Below are 21,365 nucleotides of genomic sequence, written 5' to 3'. Positions count from 1 at the left end.
ATACCGTGTAGGTGTGGGCGTAGCGTAAAAGAGCTGGTAGTTTATTTTATTACTACCTGTAATTTATTGCAGATTACTTGTTTTTCCTTAATTGTTTACTAATTGTTTGAGGTGTGCGTGCGTGCGCGGGGGGGGGGGGGGGGGGGGGGGGGTATTTTTTTTTTGTAAAATAAAGGGGGGCCTAGCATACGGGACAGACTTGAATGAGGAAAAGAAAAGGGAAAAAGAAAGAGGGAAAGAAAAACAGCAGAGAAGAGGGACGGGGATAAAGGGCAAAAAAACAGAAACCAACAAAATAAGCAGACAAAAAAAATACATATATCAATCACCTGGATCACCTGTTGAGAAAGAAAAAAGAAAAAGGTAAATACTAAATATTAAACATTATTGTGTAGCATGCCAGATCGACAGCGCACAGTTGCTTTTAAAAGGTTCCTTCATGTAATGATCTGCTAGAGGGTGTGGGGAGCCACAGCCCCGTCCACCAGGGCAAGAAGCAGGTATGGAGGAGATCAAAACTCCAGACATCCAGAGGCCCTCAGAACACAAGAGACCAAGGAAGACCAACAGAGGGGCAGCCGCGCCACCGGTAGCAGTCTTTGATACGGGCGACACGGGCGGTTGCCCGGGGCGGCATCGTGGTGGGGGGCGGATTCACGGGCATCGGCAAAAAAAAAAAAAAAAAAAAAAAATTGCTCGTACTCATGCTGCCCCGACATCAGCCAGCACATATAGGCACCGATCGGTTTTCTATCGTCCATTTGCTGGGAGTAAGGGCGCCCTCCGTTTGCGAGGTGCGCCTGCTGCTTGCGGCACAAGGAGGAGAGGGCAGGGCTGCGGGGGATTCTCTGGCTGGCTGGAACTTCGTCTAATAACCAACTCGCAAAATAAAACAATAAAAAAAAACCGCAACAAACACGAAAACACCAGACAATATGATACAGACTTATAATTTGCACCGATGTTTTTTCGAAATTCTATACGCAAAAAGTGAGCGTATTAGTTATATATATATATATATATATATATATATATATATATATATGGTTATAGTTTACTTTGAGCTTTTGAAGTCAAAGTAAACTTTGTCATCTCCGCTACATCCAGTCCAGTATATAGAGAGACGAGACGACGAGGCTCCAGTTACAGCAGTGCAAGTAAACAAACAACAAATATAAGAAGAGTAAGAAAATAAATATACACTTTAGGACTAGGGGTAAAGGGATCAATCACAATTTAAAATTTATAATTTACAGTTTGATGATCTCACACACAACCTGTCGACAGGGGAGGGGGGCCCTGCTGCTTCCAGATAGAGCACATTTTATTCATAATGATGTAAATCCAATGTGACGTGCCCATGAGCTCCGCCGGCAGCCAGCTGTGCCAGAGTGACCGAGCCCCAGGCCAAGAGGCCGAGGGCACCCCACCCCCAAAGTGGCCCGAGCGAGCCCCAGGCTCCAGGCACCGACAACCAGTCACCAAGGAGTGAGCCGGTGTGTACCTGGACGCCCATCCCCGGACACAAAGCACCGATGTCTGAGGGCATCTGCCACTGGCAGGGGAAGTGGTGGGGGGAGATAGGCCTCCATACCTTGGAGGGCCCGAGATGTTCCCAGAGAGGTGGCGTCTGATACCCGACCTGACATATGAACACAGACATACAGGCACACACAGATACAAACATTCATTCCCACCCTCATGCTCTCATATGCAATTACTCAACACTCACCCAACGTGGAGACAGACATAGAGAGACACTGTACACACAATCACACTCCCCAAGCGTACTCTAAGAACCGGGTCTAGGTACCCTTGCCTCTGGTGGGGGAAACTGCACCCAGACCCAGGTGGTGTTACCCTTTTCCCTGGGGTGGGGAGAAACAGACCGCTCCGATTCCGCAGCAGCAGGGAGGCCCCACATTCCAAACCTCGGACGGCCAACTCTTCCTCCCAGCCCCCCCGCTCCAGCAGGCCACAGAGAACGGGGGTGTGAGAAGACTCCAAACCTCCCTCCGCTCGCTCATATGTAGTGTTGATGCATGTGTGTTCTAAGGTGCACTTAAAACCCAGGAGGGCATGGAGCTACCTGCCAAAGAGCAGCAGGTAAGCGCATAGCCCCTCCTGCTAGCCCTCAATGTCTACGTGTATTTAAAATTGAGAGGTGGACAACGACTCCAGGGGTGAGGTGTACACCCTGATGGTCTTTTGTATTCCGTGTAGCGTGCCCACCCCCAAGATCCTATATGTATGTGTTATGAGAGTGTGAGTAATGTGAATGTCTAAGTTGTGAGATAAAATTGAGGCACAGGCAGCCAGAAGGGGACAGAGGGGGGGATGCCTCCCCTGCACCCTGGTGACACACCTTTACCCCAAGCAGTGTTGGGAAGGTTACTTTTAAAATGTATTCCATTACAGATTACAGAATACATGCCCCAAAATGTATTCTGTAACGTATTCCGTTCCGTTACTCAATGAGAGTAACGTATTCTGAATACTTTGGATTACTTAATATATTATCATGCTGTTTACAACTACATGAATGTACTATTGCTGTGATTTATTACTGTTACTGAAGGTCTGCGGCTCCGAACCGTAGTAAAGGGACCTCTGGCTAATAGGGTGGGTTCTGTGTCGGGCTCGTAGCCGAAATATAGCTTTACTTTGTTGTCTGGGTCAACTTTGCTAGCGAGAGATAGAGAGGCGTTGAAAGGCTGCTCCAACGGAACTTATTGTTTTCGGAGGAAAACACGAACACGGTGTACAGTCGAGTCTTAATAGCTTACTTACAACTGGGCTCGTCAGGCACTCTTCTTGGCTGCAGTGGTTATTATATTTACATGCTTCCAGCTCCCGTTTCTGCTCGGTGACAGCTCGTACTTTTCCTTTTTCTCCCTCCCTCGCTCACAGACACATAACGTGTATGGCAGTCCATTCGCCCTGCAGCACGGACTACACTGCCTATGATGCTACATTCTTTAGAGCTATACCTGTAGCATTCTGCCTGTTAGCTTAGCAGAACAACAACAAAGGCCTCTCTCACCCAGGAAACACGCAGAGAGAGAGCGTCACCCTGTAACCATGGCAACCGTAACGCTGCCGCTTGAACAGAACGTAGCTGTCAAACAAAACCCAAACAGTCCTGACCCGCCACAATATGAAACAGGAAAGTACCGCCGTGTAATCCATTTATTTCAACAAAGTAACTGTATTCTAAATACCACCTCTTTAAACGGTAACTGTAACGGAATACAGTTACTCATATTTTGTATTTTAAATACGTAACGGCGGTACATGTATTCCGTTACTCCCCAACACTGACCCCAAGGCCCTGCATGTGTGGGTGATTGTGGTGGAGCGGGAAGAGGGAAGCAGCTGGAGATGGGGAAGGAAGGAAGGGAGGGGCAAGTGACCATTGATCAGTTTCATGATTGAAGTAGAAACAGGAGAGGGAGGGGGAGAGAATGAGAGAAGAAGAGGCAGCTGTGCAGCAAAGACACAGAATAACTCCAGCTTTGTGTCTTTTTCATTGTAGCTGAAGTCCGGGACAAACTGTGTTCCTTTTCACCTCAATACGAAACGCGTAATATTTTCTCTGAATACGAGATGATTCCGTTTTTTAGCGGACAGTTGGCAACTCTAATAATTAACTTTATGAACAAAATAAAGTTCAACATCAGTAACATCACAGCACCCACCCAGCTGTATAGAAACTCCGTCATGCTAGCTAGTACCCATTACAAAAAAGTCAGCATAACGAAAATAAACTCCACCTAAACTTGGTTCATATCTGACCCAGATAGACTGCAGGTCATAACTTCTTACCTGAAGTTCAGTTCACACTCGTACCGGCGGCCACCTCGGGTCTCTGCTCCTCCTGCCTCCCCTTTCCCTCATCCACCTGCTGCCTCCATCACTTGCTAATGTTACTGAATCTGTGGAAGCTCCATGATAGCCACCACACGAAGTAACGAATAACGACCCTATCTAAATCCCAGTAACGACTAACACGTTCCTGATTTTGGCGTAATAACTTGTTACCGTGCTCGTTACCACAATAATAACGTAGTTACTGTAACGCGTTACTTAATAACGCGTTAGTCCCTACACTGCTAGTAACTACTTGAAGAAGCCATAGGTCTCAGCAGATGTCCTTATTTTCTCTTTTGTTTTTTTGTTGAGGCGGGGTGGGATAAGTTAGCTGCAGTAGCTCGAGGAATTGCTTGTGGAGTGAAGAAAAGGCTGTTTGTTTGTTTAAGGGCCTGCCAAACTTGTTACTACATGGTCATGATACCATCATGTTACATAATGATTGATGTAGATATGTAGAAAAGTAAAAATGTAACCACATAAATATGTAGAGTAAAAACAAAGCATTTTAGACATAATATAGGAAAGAATAACTTAAAGAAAGAGAAAAAAGATAAATGAATAAAATAAAGCAGAGTCCTGAAAACTAAACTATACTAAAGGATGGAAAAGTTACACGTCATGGTAAATGTACAATATTTTCTTGAACATGCCCTCCCCACTAAAAATACACACACACAAAAAAAAAACCCCCACAAAAAAACAACACCATCACAATTCTGAGTTAACGTATTTGAGTTGCTTATTTAAATGAAGTAGATTACATATTTGAGAGCTGTTCTTATGTGAAATAGCCACAGAAGGAAAAATGGAAAATAGATGTGATAATTTTGTCTGTATTTCTTCTAGCCCAAGTACAGTTTGCAATAATACCACCTACAGCTGAATTCAATGAGCTAAATAGAACAATGAGTTCCTTTGTAAATGTTTGTCAAGGCAGGCTGCAAGACTAGATGCTTCATGTCATACACATGTGGCAATGAGACTGAAAACGCCTGAATTCCATGATTAAGAGGAGTGGTCCTAAACTTTTGTCCACAGAGTATACCAGACACACTATTCAGCTTCGAAGTCATTGTTTTGTTTTTCTGGGAGGCTTACTTAGAGAAATGTGTGTATGTACAGCATAAACAACTTCAAACTCACTCAACCTGCTTCGATTTTGGCCTGTACATTTTGTAGGTCTTAGACTGTCACCTGTCTGAACTTGCTATCTCAGCAGTTATCCATCAGTTTATCTTTTCATGTTTGGTTGAGCACATGGAGAGGTTACTTGCAGTATTGTCAGTATAAAATGTGTTGACAGGCACAACACTTTATAAATACTTTCCAGTATGATCTGTAGGCTTATTGCAAAGCTTTACCCTAAACTAGGAGAGTATTACAATCTGCTGAAGGAGACACGTAGTGTTAAAGCCAGCTGGCCACTTCCTACTTAGGTCTAGGTTGCACTTGCCATCCATCCATCCATCCATCCATCCATCCATCCATCTTCATCCGCTTTATCCGGGGCCGGGTCGCGGGGGCAGCAGCCTAAGCAAAGAGGCCCAGACCTCCCTCTCCCCAGCCACCTCCTCCAGCTCATCCGGGGGAACACCAAGGCGTTCCCAGGCCAGCCGAGAGATATAATCTCTCCAGCGTGTCCTGGGTCTGCCCCGGGGCCTCCTCCCGGTGGGACATGCCTGGAACACCTCACCCAGGAGGCGCCCAGGGGGCATCCTTACCAGATACCCAAACCACCTCAGCTGGCTCCTTTCGATGTGGAGCAGCAGCGGCTCTACTCTGAGCCCCTCCCGGATAGCCGAACTTCTCACCCTATCTCTAAGGGAGATGCCAGCCACCCTTCGGAGGAAGCTCATTTCCGCCGCTTGTATCCACGATCTCGTCCTTTCGGTCACTACCCACAGCTCGTGGCCATAGGTGAAGGTAGGGACGTAGATCGACCGGTAAATTGAGAGCTTCGCTTTTACACTCAGCTCCCTCTTCACCACGACGGACCGGTGCAGCGTCTGCATTACTGCAGCTGCAGCTGCAGCCCCAATCCGTCTGTCGATCTCCGGCTCCCTTCTCCCATCACTCGCGAACAAGACCCCGAGATACTTGAACTCCTCCACTTGGGGCAGGACCTCATCCCCGACCCGGAGTGGGCACTCCACCCTTTTCCGGCTGAGAACCATGGCCTCAGATTTGGAGGTGCTGATCCTCATTCCCGCTGCTTCACACTCGGCTGCGAACCGCTCCAGTGCGAGCTGGAGGCCCTCACCCGATGAAGCCAACAGAACCACATCATCCGCAAAGATCAGAGATGAGATCCTGAGGCCACCAAAGCGAAAGCCCTCCGCCACTTGGCTGCGCCTAGAAATCCTGTCCATAAAAATTATGAACAGAACCGGTGACAAAGGGCAGCCCTGGCGGAGCCCATCACCCACCGGGAACGAGTCCGACTTATTGCCGGCAATGCGAACCAAGCTCTTGCAACGGTTGTATAGGGATCGAATGGCCCGTAGCAATGGGCCAGACACCCCATACTCCCGCAACACCTCCCACAGGACACCCCGAGGGACACGGTCGAATGCCTTCTCCAAGTCCACAAAACACATGTAGACTGGTTGGGCAAACTCCCATGCACCCTCAAGTATCCTCGAGAGGATGAAGAGCTGGTCCAGTGTTCCGCGACCAGGACGAAAACCGCATTGTTCCTCCTGCATCAGAGGTTCGACTAGCGGACGAACTCTCCTTTCTAGCACCCTGGCATAGACTTTCCCGGGGAGGCTGAGGAGTGTGATCCCCCTGTAGTTGGAACACACCCTCCGGTCCCCCTTCTTAAAGATGGGGACCACCACCCCGGTCTGCCAATCCACGGGTACTGCCCCTGATCTCCACGCAACATTGCAGAGGCGTGTCAGCCAGGACAGCCCTACAACGTCCAGAGCCTTCAGGAACTCGGGGCGGACCTCATCAACACCAGGGGCTCTGCCACCAAGGAGTTGTTTAACTGCCTCAGTGACCTCGCCCCCAGAAATTGGCGGGTCATTCCCCTCATCCCCAGTCTCTGCTTCCTCCTTGGAAGACGCGTCAGTGGGATTGAGGAGGTCCTCGAAGTATTCCTTCCACCGCCTGACAATTTTCTCAGTCGACGTCAGCAGCGCTCTGCCAGCACTATACACAGTGCAGGTAGAGCACCGCTTTCCCCTCCTGAGACGCCTGACGGTTTGCCAGAACCTCTTCGAGGCAGTCCGAAAGTCTTTTTCCATGGCCTCTCCGAACTCCTCCCACACCCGAGTTTTTGCTTCAGCCACTGCCCGAGCCGCATTCCGCTTGGCCTGTCGATACCTGTCGGCTGCCTCCGGAGTCCCACAGGCTAACCAAGCCCGATAGGACTCCTTCTTCAGCCTGGTGGCTCCCTTCACCTCTGGTGTCCACCATTTGGTTCGGGGATTACCACCACGGCAGGCACCAACCACCTTGCGGCCGCAGCTCAATGCAGCAGCTTCGGCAATGGAGGCGCTGAACATGGTCCATTCGGACTCGATGTCCCCCGCCTCCCTCGGAATGCTGTTGAAGCTCTGCCGGAGGTGTGCGTTGAAGATCTCGCGGACTGGGGCCTCTGCTAGTCGTTCCCAGCACACCCTCACTACGCGTTTAGGTGCACCAGGTCTGTCCAGCGTCCTCCCCCGCCACCTGATCCAACTCACCACCAGGTGGTGATCAGTTGACAGCTCAGCCCCTCTCTTTACCCGAGTGTCCAGAACATATGGTCGCAGGTCTGGTGATACGATTACAAAATCGATCATCGACCTACGGCCTAGAGCGTCCTGGTGCCACGTGCACTTATGGACACTCTTATGTTCGAACAAGGTGTTCGTTATGGCCAAACTGTGATTAGCACAAAAGTCCAATAACAAAGCACCGCTCGGTTTCAGATCAGGGAGGCCGTTCCTCCCAATCACGCCCCTCCAGGTCTCGCTGTCGTTACCCACGTGAGCATTGAAGTCTCCCAGCAGGACAACAGAGTCTCCAGGTGGAGCACCTTCCAGCACCCCCCCCAGGGACTCTAAGAAGGCTGGGTACTCCGAACTGCCACTCGGCGCATAAGCGCAGATGACAGTCAGGGCCCGTTCCCCGACCCTAAGGCGCAGGGAACAAACCCTCTCGTCCACCGGGAAAAACCCCAACGTACCGGCAGCAAGCCGAGGGGATATTAGAATACCCACCCCAGCCCGCCGCCTCTCACCAGGGGCAACTCCAGACTGAGACAGAGTCCAGCCCCTCTCCAGGAGACTGGTTCCAGAGCCCAAGCCGTGCGTAGAGGTGAGCCCGACTATATCTAGCCGGTACCTCTCAACCTCACGCACTAACTCAGGCTCCTTCCCCACCAGAGAGGTGACATTCCATGTCCCTATTGCCAGTCTTGGCAGCCGGGGGTCAGTCCGCCAGGGCCTCCGCTCCTGGCCGCCACCCGGCACACAATGCACCCGACCCCTATGGCGCCTCCTGCGGGTGGTGGGTCTGCGGGAGGATGGGCCCATGTCTCCTCTTCGGGCTGTGCCCGGCCGGGCCCCATGGACTAAGGCCCGGCCACCAGACGCTCGCCCTCGGGCACCCTCCCCGGGCCTGGCTCCAGGGCAGGGCCCCGGTAACCCTATCCCGGGCAGGGTAAACTGTTCCCTCTGTGTTTTTTTCATAGGGGTCTTCTGAATCGCTCTTTGTCTGGTCCCTCACCCAGGACCAATTTGCCATGGGAGACCCTACCAGGGGGCAAAAGCCCCCAGACAACATAGCCCCTGGGATCCCTGGGACACACAAACCCCTCCACCACGATAAGGTTGCGATTCCATTAGGTTTAAATGCATTTTAACTCAATTGTCAACATTAACCAAATAAAACAGACATTTTAGTGCTGAAGGAAAGCACAAAATCTAATGCTTAGAGATGGAGTGGAGTTGAGACTTAACAGGTGCTGCAGTGTGTCATCAGAAGCTTACAGAAAATGTGAAAAGCAATGTTTGCTTCAGGTGTCCAATCTCATGTACCCTCATCTATATGTTAATTCAATTCAATTCAATTTTATTTCTATAGCGCCAAATCACAACAAAAGTCGCCTCAAGGCGCTTCATAGATACAGAGAAAAACCCAACAATCATATGACCCCCTATGAGCAAGCACTTTGGCGACAGTGGGAAGGAAAAACTCCCTTTTAACAGGAAGAAACCTCCGGCAGAACCAGGCTCAGGGAGGGGTGGCCATCTGCTGCGACCGGTTGGGGTGAGAGAAGGAAGACAGGATAAAAGACATGCTGTGGAAGAGAGACAGAGATTAATAACAGGTATGATTCAATGCAGAGACTATTAACACATAGTGAGTGAGAAAGGTGACTGGAAAGGAAAAACTCAATGCATCATGGGAATCCCCGGCAGTCTACATCTATTGCAGCATAACTAAGGGAGGATTCAGGGTCACCTGGTCCAGCCCTAACTATATGCTTTAGCTAAAAGGAAAGTTTTAAGCCTAATCTTGAAAGTAGAGATAGTGTCTGTCTCCCGAATCCAAACTGGAAGCTGGTTCCACAGAAGAGGGGCCTGAAAACTGAAGACTCTCCCTCCCATTCTACTTTTAAATACTCTAGGAACAAACAACAAAGGTATTCAGAGTTTATTTGAATGGGCGTGCTGCAACTACTTTTCTGTACACAAAGGTAACTCAGAAGCCCTGAGTTAGCATGACATTGCATAAATGAAGCACTTTGAATGAATCATTTTTATGCCATTTGCCTGAATTTGCATTGCTTTATTAAATGCACACTCTCTTTAAGGAACACTGAGTGTACTGTATTTTGGCCACAATAGACTTGCTTTCATGAGCTTTGTGAACATTTTCTTATCTGACATAGTTAAGGCACTGGTGGAAAGTGACTTCCTGTGACTTGGTCCTTTTACCTGTGCTACCTGCTGAATGTTCTGGAAATTTTTCTAAGCTTATTTTGGACTTGTTGGTTCTCCTGTTTTGTCCCATCAGCCCAGTTTGGGAAACATCTGTAATATTAATTAGAGAAGTAAAAAAAATAACGATCATTAAACTGCTCAAATCTGTCCAACAGGTTCACTGTCATCACTATGACATGAAGCAACTTATGATATTTCAAAATAAAGCCAAGTAAAAGAAAACATGTCCATCATATGCAAAGTTTCATTGAAAACACCACACCCAAACATATAACGATATGAAAGGTTTAGACTTTCTTTGAAAATCCTACATCTTTTAATTCAGACTTTGTTTATAGAGGGCGGTGCACTGAGCAGTCGCTCCCTTATTAATGAAAGCCCAGTGCAAAAGGCAGAACAAACATCCACAATGGCAACAAAGGAGGATTAATGCATGCAGAGCAGGCTCTAATTCAACATAACAAAACCAACTGTACAAAAAACCCCAGCTACCATTGTCTATTTGTCATTCTGCACATGCTCTGTTTTAATATATGATCTCTCAACAGAAAATTAGTATAGTATGCAGTGTTTCGATGCATGCTGAATCATCCAGATAAGGAAATCCAAAACTTTTAGTGAGTCTGAAGAAGTCACTGAAAACTGAATAGTGTGTCTGCTACATCCAGATGAACAGAATGAACTTTTTTTGATATGTCATGCAACGTAAGCAAAATCAGCATACTGAAAGTAATGCAGACACAGGAAATACCTTGATGTAAAATAATAATTTAAAAAAAAACAAAGAAGGAGAAGAAGAAAAAGAAAAAAGGCATAAATCACACTTTCAAATTAAATCTTCTGGATAAGCATTTGTTTGAAGTATGACTAAATGCAAATTGCAAAAGCTGACAAGATCCCTAACCACACAAGAGCACAACAGTATCATTCTAACTTCCACTCTAGCTACTTTATACACTGTTTTCCCCCTGGCTTCATTGTCTTTTATTATGTTTTAGAAAAGTTTTTCACTATTTAACAGTTTAGTTTAGTCCTGTTTAGTCCTGACATGCTGTAGTTTTTTCATGTTTCCCTTTGACCCACATTTTTTTTCCCATCTACCCTCAGATTCTTTGTCTGGATCAGGTCTGGACAGATCTTTGGCTGGAGCACAGAAATGGGATCGGGCTTATTTCCAGGAATCGTGACAAAGCCGACTGGCGCTATAAAGCCAGGGCTTTCACCCACTCCAGCTTCAGTCTTAAACATTCCTCGACTTTACCTGTCAGGTTAAGCGCTTCACTCTGAAATCATGGCCAAGGACATGACTCTGCTGTGGGCTTCTGGATCTCCTCCCTGCTGGAGGATAATGATCGCTCTGGAGGAGAAGAACCTGCAAGGATACAACCAAAAACAACTCTACTTTGAGAAGGGGGAGCACAAGTCAAAGGAAGTCATGGAGATCAACCCCAGGGGTCAGGTAGGTTCATATCACACTATGTAAACACTCTCATATCTGAAATCTGCATTTGTTTTCCTGAAATTGAGAAAATGGAGTATTCACTTGGCATTCACAAATAAGAAGACTTGAACTAGAACAAAGTGTTTATGGTTTGCACTGTCTCTTAAAGCTTCCTGCCTTCAAATGTGGGGATGTACCCCTCAACGAGTCCTGTGCTGCATGCTTTCATCTGGAGGTGAGAACTCAAATGAATCTGAATGTTATGTCTCCATAGAGTTCCTAGTGTGGAGAACTACTTGTGATTATATGTTAAACAATGCATTGCATAAACAGACACCCCACACCGCAGAGGTAAAAACAACAACAGAGCTTCTTGCTGCATGTTAAAAATTTCCATGTCTCCTCCAACAGTGCAAGTACAAGTCGCAGGGAACCAAGCTGATCCCTGACTGCGAGGCTGGGCGAGCGCAGATATTGCAGCGTGTGTTTGAGGTTAACGCGCTCGTTGAGAAATCATGTAAGTTTGTTCTCACGCACTTCTGATCCTGAACTCTCTTCATCACAGTGCGTGTACGCCGAACAACGTTAGAACCACAGGGATTTAGTGAGTCTGTAAAGGATATATCAAGGCTGCTAAATCTCTTTCTGTGTGACCTGGCTGATGTTGCCATTCAGAGGTCTGTGCTCTGGGATTTTGAACTGCTGAACTTGGCAACACCACACTAACAACTGTCACTTGTCTTCAGCAACTAACCCTCCTCAGCCTCCCCTTGAGACCTTTAGTTGTTCAAAACACACGGCACACACTAAGACCATCTAAGACTAAGACAATAAGACAATCCCTTAGTCTATTTCTCTGATGAGCAACCTATCATAACAGACACTGATGTTAACACGTTACATGTTAATCCCACCAGTGATCACATGCTCAGACTAGTTTTGCATGCAAAGTCACTTGTTTGTCATGAGATTTGGCACTTTAGCACCTTGGCACAATATAAAATTCTGTTTTTTGCTTTTTACACATTTCCAGCAAGTGTTCTCTACTACAACATGAGGGTCCCAGAGGGAGAGAGACACGACTCTGCCGTTAAGAGAAACAAAGAGGCTCTGACCGCTGAGTTGAAGCTGTGGGAGGGATACCTGCAGGTGTGTGAATGACCTGTGTGCACGCGATCTCAACGACTAAATTAAACCCAGAATACAAACGTTGGAAAGCCACAGGAGTAGATTGTAAACCTAGCCAGAAATAAGCTGGTCCATAAATTTCTTTTTAGATTTTGTTTTAGCCACACATATATGTATGTGCTCCAGAATTACAAAGAAAATAGGTGCTCTGGAAAAAGTAAATATGAGGTATAATTAAAGCAGCAGAAGTAGATGCAAAACAGAGCTGCATGGTGGTTAGCAGTGTAGTGTCACAGCAATAAGGCTTATATCACCAAGTCAACCTTGCCTTTGAATTTAAGGATATAATTTATATATCTTTTATTTTTAGGCCTCGAGCGGTTTCATCGTAGGAAAGGACTTTTCCTTGGCCGACGTGGTTGTTTACCCAACCGTTGCCTATCTCTTCCACTACGGGTAAGAGGACTAAATGACCAGACACATTAATGAATAGAATAATAATAGAAATGAATTCACACTGACTTTCTTCTTTCCTGTAGGCTTTCTGAACAGCGTTACCCCAAACTGGCAGAATACTATAAAGGTCTGATGAACAGACCCAGCATCAAAGCCAGCTGGCCTCCTACTTGGAAGAACGCACCGAAACAGGAAACACTGAAAGACATCTGAGATTCAGGCGCTCATTTGTTACCACTCCTTGCACTGCACTAGTGATTCATATATATTTTTTAAAATATAATTTGTGACAATAATGTGTGATTATCACTGTGCTGTGACCAAAATAAGCAATAAAAACTGAGTTTCAGTTTTGTTCACTTTGTTAAGTTGATATCATTTAATGTTAACCAAAATCAAACATCGGTTTTCCACACCACTCACTGCAAATTTGATGTTTGGATGTCAGGCTAAAGCTGAGGATACACGGTGTGATTTTTTTTCCCCATTTTGAGACGATTTTTCAGTTGTGCGACCGTTTTGGGGATTGGCCTGGGTTTCGCCTTAATCATGTGTCGTGCATCGTGTAGTATACATGGGGTAACAAGAAGCAATTAACACCTCACAGCCAGCTCCCAATCAGCAATCGTACGGTCGCAAGAAAATCAAACCTGTTTGAAATCCTGGTCGCCCCTCGTGAGGGCATCACACTGTTGAAGCAGTGCCATGAGCCGATTTAACGCAACCTCTCACACTGCACATGTGCAAACACAGAAATGGAAGTGAAAAAGACGGAGCAGCACGGCAGTGCAGCGTGTGATCTGGACACAAGCGATGGAGGCCCACCTTGTCGAACTTTGACAAATTCATCCGAGCCTTTTCGATGTGGCCTCACAAAATTATCACGACCGCAACAACCGTGAAAAGAGTTGGATGGACATTGCTGCTCAATTGCAGCTGCCTGGTCAATGTTTTTCATTAGCAATTCAGCAAAGTTGATGGTGGTGTGCGTGTCTGTGTGAGTGAAAGACAGAGAGGGAGAGCAAGAGACAGATTTTGTGTTATAAACTTCATGTTATGGACGCACAGTGTGACACTCAGAGCATCAGAGCATCGGGCCGTATAGTGTGAGACCATCGTGACCTACAAATTTCTAACCCCTGTGATTCAATCGTACAGTTTGAGCAGGAGCTGAATAACGTGACTGAAAAAATTGCACAGTGTTTGCCCAGCTTAAGAATCAGCATTACATCCTTCCTGCAGCTTTGCAGATTTGACAGGAGAGGTCACTAGACCAAGCTAAAAAGTGTCTGTGTGGGAAATTGAATAATTACTAATCAAACTGTTTTTATTTCTTTTCAATATAAGTTCTCACTGCCGCTATAACATAGGAGATATAAGAACCCTTTTCATTTATGCTTCCCCAGCAAAGTAGAAGTAGTGACAGGATTCTACAGAGCCCCTTAAGTGAAATTGGAGAGAAAATAATTGAAGATGCATTTTTGCGAGATCCTGCAAACGTTTTTCATTTCAGTCCATGCGCTTTCAACTCAGTAGTGAGACTTAGGAAACAACCATAGTGATGGAAGTCACACACTCGTGAGAAAGATTGAGCTTGGGCTAAACTATAAAGACTCAGTGCTTTGCAGTGCAGACGGTTGTGTGAGAGACATCTGAAGATAGATGTAAATGGAAGGGGAAACACTTGAGGCCAGACATCCTCTGACTTGGTGGTCTTGGTTGAATTCATTGACAAGCAGCTGTGGTACTCTGGACAGCTTGCCAGTATTTTGAGTGACTGTATTTTAAACATTTACGGAGACTTTTAAAATTTCATCCTTTAGTTTAAGCCAAATAACTTGTTTTGCCTTTTCTATTACATTCCATTTCAACTTTAGAGCAAATGGGAATACAATAATGTCAAATACTATTGTTTAACTCACTGCAAGGACAGAACAGTCATGTTGAGGCTGTAACTACAATTACTGAGTGCAAAGATTTTAAAGTGAAACTAAATGAGCTACAGATGTTTTATTATAAGCTCCTTACAATATAGTCTTTCACCCTCCCAAACAAAAAAGAACGCAGTTCTCTAAAATAGTAGATTTTAAAGTTTTATATATAAATCTCACATAAGACTTCTTATCATAATATCACTTAATCAAGGTGTCTCTTTTGATTTGGTAAAAAAATAAATAAATAATGTGGTACATGTTGTATGTGAAATGTCAACCTGCCACCTGCAATTCATACTCAAAATACATTAAGAAGACTGTCTACACACAAACTTCTCTGTCTGTGTGTGTGTGTGTGTGCGTGCGTGCGTGTCTTTTCGTTCTTTCTTAATGGGAGAGCCAGGTTAAGTCCTATGGGGAAAAAGGGATCACAGAATGTAATTTCCATTACTTTCCAGTAGCTGTGTTTTCAGTTCTGTGCAGTTATACAAGCAATTTAAAAATTGAGTCACAGAGCAGCTCACAGATGTGACTATTCAATGAGATGAACACATTCACTTCAGCTCAAGTTTATTTATATAGCACCAAATCACAACAGTCGCTTCAAGGTGCTTTATACTGTGAGGTAAAGATTAAGCTTATCTTTGGTTTACTCCAACTACAGTTTAAACATTGATGCCAGTGGTAATCAAACCAGCAGCCAGTGGGTTACTAGCTGGGCATGCTAACCTCTGTGCTTTGTCCCACTGTACTCAGCCTTGAAACGTGTATGAATGTGTGGCTAAAGATAAATATCAGTATACACAAACTTCCAAATACTTTACTGCCATTTCAGCATAGTGACGAAAAAACTACACCACATGATTGCTGCAATGCCAAATCACAAAAAAGCCTCACTAAAAAAAGTGATAGGAGTCATGAGTGAGTATTGTAGTCATGTACAAGTTCAGAATTTAGTTTAGGCTGTCTACTAGAATACATTAAGTTTACATTCTTAAATACAAGAACTCTCTTATAACCTTATAGGTAGTTTTGCAAACAGGTTTGCAGTTTATTAGGATTTTTTTTAATACTTCAAAAAAACCTTTTCTCTTCTAAAAAGCACACACACAAAACATAAAATACTGCAAGATATATGGGCTGCATACAATAAATCCAGCCCTGTTTGTACTGAGCAGTGCACCGAGCAGTCCCTCCGTTATTAATGAATGTCCTCCCCGAGGAAGATTGATGCATGCAGAGCAGGTTGCAATACAATGCAACAAAACCAACAGCAATTAAAAAAAAAAACAAAGAAATAAAAAATTGTCATTCTGTACTTGCTCTCTTTTATACGGAGCCCCGCAGGGGACATGGGAGAAAAAAAAATTAAGACGGACTTTTGCGAGATCTCGCAAAACAAACTCGAGATCTCGCAAAACTTTTGTGAGATCTCGCAAAAGTTGAATTCCAACAATGGCGGCAGCTACTTAGTTGTAATATTACTCTTTCTGGGTCACAAAATACACTTTTAAGATATTTTGAGGTGTGAATGTAGTTCACGCCTCGCAAAAGTTTTGCGAGATCCCGAGTTTGTTTTGCGAGATCTTGCAAAAGTTTTGCGAGATCCCGAGTTTGTTTTGCGAGATCCCGAGTTTGTTTTGCGAGATCTCGCAAAAGTTTTGCGAGATCCCGAGTTTGTTTTGCGAGATCTCGCAAAAGTTTTGCGAGATCCCGAGTTTGTTTTGCGAGATCTCGCAAAAGTTTTGCGAGATCCCGAGTTAGTTTTGCGAGATCCCGAGTTAGTTTTGCGAGATCCCGAGTTAGTTTTGCGAGATCTCGCAAAAGTCCGTCTTAATTTTTTTTCTCCCATGTTACCTGCGGGGCTCCGTACTTTTATATTTGTGTAATACTGATTTATTATCAAACCAGATTACCTGCCGTTCTTTGCATGTGTGAGCAAACTGCCCTTTGAAACGGACTCAAAATGCCAACATAGCAACTGCAGTAATGTAGGCGCACACACAGTTTGCGTTATTGCCTTACTGATACAATGATATCACAGCTGCTTATGTGCCCGCTGCAAAGAGGTCAAAGATTCAGAGAAGCAAACTGCCGAGTATGCACCAACAATAAAATATTATTACTTTATTTTATTTGCATTGTCACGGTCCTATTAGATGCATTCAGTGTAATTGTGATTTATTGGTCATGTCAGAACTGTGTGCAGATTTGAATACAAAGTGCTGAATCACCGTGAGTTTCACTTCTCAGGGCGTCGTTCACCAGCAGCAGCAGCAGCAGCAAAACAACAAACTACTGCAGGAATCGTTTCAAATATAACCTAAAGCACAATTCGTTTTTACTCTTTTCCCTTTTCTAATCAATCGTTACTGATATGCAACAGTTATAAGCGATAAAATGTTCCGAGAATTAACTCCAAATAGCGACAAGATCCTTAACCACACAGGAGAAGGCAGTAACACTACAAAGTTAAGTGTTTAATGTTTAGTCATGACTCGCTGCAGTTTTTTCATGTTTCCCTTTAGCCCACATTTTTCCCATCTAGCCTCAGATTTTTTTTTTCTGCCTTCAGATCGAAGACTTTCTGAGAAAAGCAAGACTAGTCACCTCTCCTCCAAATGCCTTTGGTGATATTTGGGACTAGAGTCCTATAGACAAATCACACAGAAATGGTTAATAAATCAGATTTTTTTTAAAAGTGTCACATAAGGTTAACATGACACCAAGTTTAAACTTAACAAGTGTCATTTATCTTAGTGTGACAGCTCTTTGGCAGGAGAACAAAAATGGGATGGGGCTTATTTCCAGGAATCGTGACAAAGCCGACTGGCGCTATAAAGCCAGGGTTTTCACCCACTCCAGTTTCAGTCTTAAACATTCCTCAAGTTCACCTGTCAGGTTAAGCGCTTCACTCTGAAATCATGGCCAAGGACATGACTCTGCTGTGGGGCTCCGGATCTCCTCCCTGCTGGAGGATAATGATTGCTCTGGAGGAGAAGAACCTGCAAGGATACAACCAAAAACTGCTGTCCTTTGAGAAGGGGGAGCACAAGTCAAAGGAAGTCATGGACATTAACCCCAGGGGTCAGGTAGGTTCATATCACACTATGTAAACACTCTCATATCTGAAATCTGCATTTGTTTTCCTGAAATAGAGTAAAAGGAGTATTCACTTGGCATTCACAAATAAAAAGACTTGAACTAGAACAAAGTGTTTATGGTTTGCACTGTCTCTTAAAGCTTCCTGCCTTCAAATGTGGGGATGTACCCGTCAACGAGTCCTGTGCTGCATGCTTTCATCTGGAGGTGAGAACTCAAATGAATCTGAATGTTATGTCTCCATAGAGTTCCTAGTTTGGAGAACTACTTGTGATTATATGTTAAACAATAAATTAATGTCTCCTCCAACAGTGCAAGTACAAGTCGCAGGGAACCAAGCTGATCCCTGACTGCGAGGTTGGGCGAGCGCAGATATTGCAGCGTGTGTTTGAGGTTAACGCGCTCGTTGAGAAATCATGTAAGTTTGTTCTCACGCACTTCTGATCCTGAACTCTCTTCATCACAGTGTGTGTACCCCGAACAACGTTAGAACCACAGGGATTTAGTGAGTCTGTAAAGTATATATCAAGGCTGCTAAATCTCTTTCTGTGTGATCTGCCTGATGTTGTCATTCAGAGGTCTGTGCTCTGGGATTTTGAACTGCTGAACTTGGCAACACTAAAAACCCATGTTGATGTTTGTTAATCCCGCCAGTGATCACATGCTCAGCCAAGCTTTTGCATGTAAAGTAATTGGCTTGTCATGAGATTTGGCACTTTAGCACCTTGGCACAATATAAAATTCTGTTTTTTGCTTTTTACACATTTCCAGCAAGTGTTCTCTACTACAACTGGAAGGTCCCAGAGGGAGAGAGACACGACTCTGCCGTTAAGAGAAACAAAGAGGCTCTGACCGCTGAGTTGAAGCTGTGGGAGGGATACCTGCAGGTGTGTGAATGACCTGTGTGCACGCGATCTCAACGACTAAATTAAACCCAGAATACAAACGTTGGAAAGCCACAGGAGTAGATTGTAAACCAAGCCAGAAATAAGCTGGTCCATAAATTTCTTTTTAGATTTTGTTGTTTTAGCCACACATAGTGTTGGGGAGTAACGGAATACATGTACTGGTGTTGCGTATTTAAAATACAAATTATGAGTAACTGTATTAAAAAGGCGGTATTCAGAATACAGTTACTTTGTTGAAATAAATGGATTACACGGCCTTCTTTTCCTGTTTCATATGTTAGGCTATGCCCTCTCTATTTTTGGTAATTCCACACCAGTGGAAACCCAAACAAAACACGCATTAAGAGGCTCTAATGCCTGTGTCTATATCTCGCGGCCCATGTCACTTCTACTTGCAGCCTGCATAATGACGTGACAAAATATTTTTTAAAGATTATTGTTCAAAAATATAAAAATCATTTTATATGAAGGCAATAGGCAGATTGTTACAGGCATAGCCCTAAAGAATGTAGCCTCATGGGTAATGTAGCCTAGTTGTAAGTAAGCTATTAAGACTCGACTGTACACTGTGTTCATGTTTTTCTCTGAAACAATAAGTTCTGTTGGAGCAGCCTTTCAACGCCTCTCTCTGTCTCTCGCTAGCAAAGTTGACCCAGACAACAAAGTAAAGCTAGTTTTTGGCTACGAGCCCGATTTAAAAATCTAGTTGTATTGGTATGGCGAGTAACCTTCAGTAATAGTAATAAATCACACAGCAATAGTACATTCATGTAGTTGTAAAAAGCTTGATAATATATTAAGTAATCCAAAGTATTCAGAATACGTTACTCTCATTGAGTAACGTAACGGAATACGTTACAAAATACATTTAGAGGCATGTATTCTGTAATCTGTTGTGGAATACATTTTAAAAGTAACCTTCCCAACACTGGCCACACATGTGCTCCAGAATTAAGAAAATAGGTGCTCTGGGAAAAGTAGTGTTTTCTCTTTGAATAAGAACATTTAATGTTTGCAGGATAGGAGTGATGAGGCTTCATTTTAGTTCCCTTTAAGAAAATCCTTAAACAGTGGCATAAATGTAAATATGAGGTATAATTAAAGCAGCAGAAGTAGATGTAAAACAGCTGCATGGTGGTTAGCAGTGTAGCATCACAGCAATAAGGCTTATATCACAGAATCAATCTTGCCTTTGAATTTAAGGATATAATTGAGATTGAATATTTATTAAGTAAAGTGTTAACCATCTATCATAGTTAAATGATCTATATTATATGTGATTTCTAGGTTTTTACCCTCCACAACATTTTCCTTCTTTTATTTTAAGGCCTCAAGCGGTTTCTTCGTAGGAAAGGACTTTTCCTTGGCCGACGTGGTTGTTTACCCAACCGTTGCCTATCTCTTCCAATACGGGTAAGAGGACTAAATGACCAGACACATTAATGAATAGAATAATAGTAGAAATGAATTCACACTGACTTTCTTCTTTCCTGTAGGCTTTCTGAACAGCGTTACCCCAAACTGGCAGAATACTATAAAGGTCTGATGAACAGACCCAGCATCAAAGCCAGCTGGCCTCCTACTTGGAAGAACGCACCGAAACAGGAAGCATTGAAAGACATCTGAGATTCAGGTGCTCATTTGTTACCACTCCTTGCACGGCACTAGTGATTCATATACATTTTTTAAAATATAATTTGTGACAATAATGTGTGATTATTACTGTGCTGTGACCAAAATAAGCAATAAAAACTGAGTTTTAATTTTATAGCTCGTCTGTGTTTTGTTTCTTTGCAGTGGGGATATTTATTGTTAATATAATGTTAACCAAAATCAAACTTTAGGTTTGATGTTTGGATATCAAGTTAAGAATCTGCACTACACCCTTCCATCAGCTTTGCAGAGAGGTCACTTCACCCAACTATAAATCTTTGTGTCTTGGAAATGATGGTCTGTGCTTCTCAGACCATAAGGGCTATCAGAACCCTTTACCTTTTTTATTAAAAGAAAGAAAGAAAGAAAGGGAACTTGGGGAAAAGCAGTGGCACAAGGTTTGTCTGTGGGTATCTGTGTGCACACTTGTGTGAACACCTCCCAATGCACCAAAGGCTCCCGGGCAAGGGCCTGCCCTCAGTGCATACACCAACCCACAACCCCGGTGGCACACCAGCCAGGACCCAAGTCCCACAGGCCAACCAAAACCTCGGCCCATAAGGTCGCCCCGGACAGATTTTATTTTTGCAGTTCACACTGACAGTCTTCTTAGCAATGCATGAGGAGGCGAGAGCCATGTGGACTATGTTCATCCGAAATTGTAGATTTCAGACACTTTGATAAGTCTTCACATATCTGGCACCAAAGCCTTTGATGGACAGAACCAAAGAGCGTGGCAATAACACCAGACGGCTAAACGGTCTTCAGAGCGGACCGAAGCGCTACGGACAGTGGCAAGATCCGCGGCGGAGGAACGGACGCCCTCGTCAAGCAATCGTGGTGTACTGACTGTAAGAGCATTTCAAACTACTGAAAATGTGGAATTTCTGACTCCAAGGCTAAGGCCGTTTTATTTGCCCAGAGAACTGCA

The 21,365-nt window shown here is 44.5% G+C and overlaps 2 protein-coding genes across 2 annotated transcripts; both read left to right on the top strand.

The window, feature by feature from the left end:
* Positions 1–10,999: 10,999 nt before the first annotated feature.
* On the top strand, positions 11,000–13,175 carry LOC148096771 (glutathione S-transferase A-like). The gene is made up of 6 exons (XM_087835398.1): positions 11,000–11,271; positions 11,423–11,488; positions 11,665–11,770; positions 12,287–12,402; positions 12,752–12,837; positions 12,921–13,175. Exons 1-6 carry the CDS (start codon positions 11,104–11,106, stop codon positions 13,048–13,050), a joined length of 672 nt encoding a protein of 223 aa, XP_087691524.1. The 5' UTR covers positions 11,000–11,103; the 3' UTR covers positions 13,051–13,175.
* A 4,447-nt stretch (positions 13,176–17,622) lies between these two features.
* On the top strand, positions 17,623–20,549 carry LOC102789996 (glutathione S-transferase A-like). The gene is made up of 6 exons (XM_087834824.1): positions 17,623–17,863; positions 18,015–18,080; positions 18,186–18,291; positions 18,645–18,760; positions 20,109–20,194; positions 20,278–20,549. The coding sequence occupies exons 1-6, from the start codon at positions 17,696–17,698 to the stop codon at positions 20,405–20,407; spliced, it is 672 nt and encodes a 223-aa protein (XP_087690950.1). The 5' UTR covers positions 17,623–17,695; the 3' UTR covers positions 20,408–20,549.
* Positions 20,550–21,365: the final 816 nt, after the last annotated feature.

The sequence above is a fragment of the Neolamprologus brichardi genome, chromosome 22, assembly GCF_056152115.1.
Source record: "Neolamprologus brichardi isolate AB-2024 chromosome 22, ASM5615211v1, whole genome shotgun sequence".
Taxonomy (NCBI): Eukaryota; Metazoa; Chordata; class Actinopteri; order Cichliformes; family Cichlidae; genus Neolamprologus; species Neolamprologus brichardi.
The sequence above is the reverse complement of the archived record's forward strand: the minus strand, read 5'-3'. Positions and strand labels throughout refer to the sequence as shown.

Coding starts and splice junctions, on each gene's coding strand:
- LOC148096771 (XM_087835398.1), top strand. CDS start 11,104: ATGGCCAAGGACATGACTCTGCTGTGGGCTTCTGGATCTCCTCCCTGC. Junction 11,489..11,664: donor CTGCATGCTTTCATCTGGAG/GTGAGAACTCAA, acceptor CTCCTCCAACAG/TGCAAGTACAAGTCGCAGGG. Junction 12,838..12,920: donor GCCTATCTCTTCCACTACGG/GTAAGAGGACTA, acceptor TCTTTCCTGTAG/GCTTTCTGAACAGCGTTACC.
- LOC102789996 (XM_087834824.1), top strand. CDS start 17,696: ATGGCCAAGGACATGACTCTGCTGTGGGGCTCCGGATCTCCTCCCTGC. Junction 18,292..18,644: donor CGCGCTCGTTGAGAAATCAT/GTAAGTTTGTTC, acceptor ACACATTTCCAG/CAAGTGTTCTCTACTACAAC. Junction 18,761..20,108: donor TGTGGGAGGGATACCTGCAG/GTGTGTGAATGA, acceptor TTTTATTTTAAG/GCCTCAAGCGGTTTCTTCGT.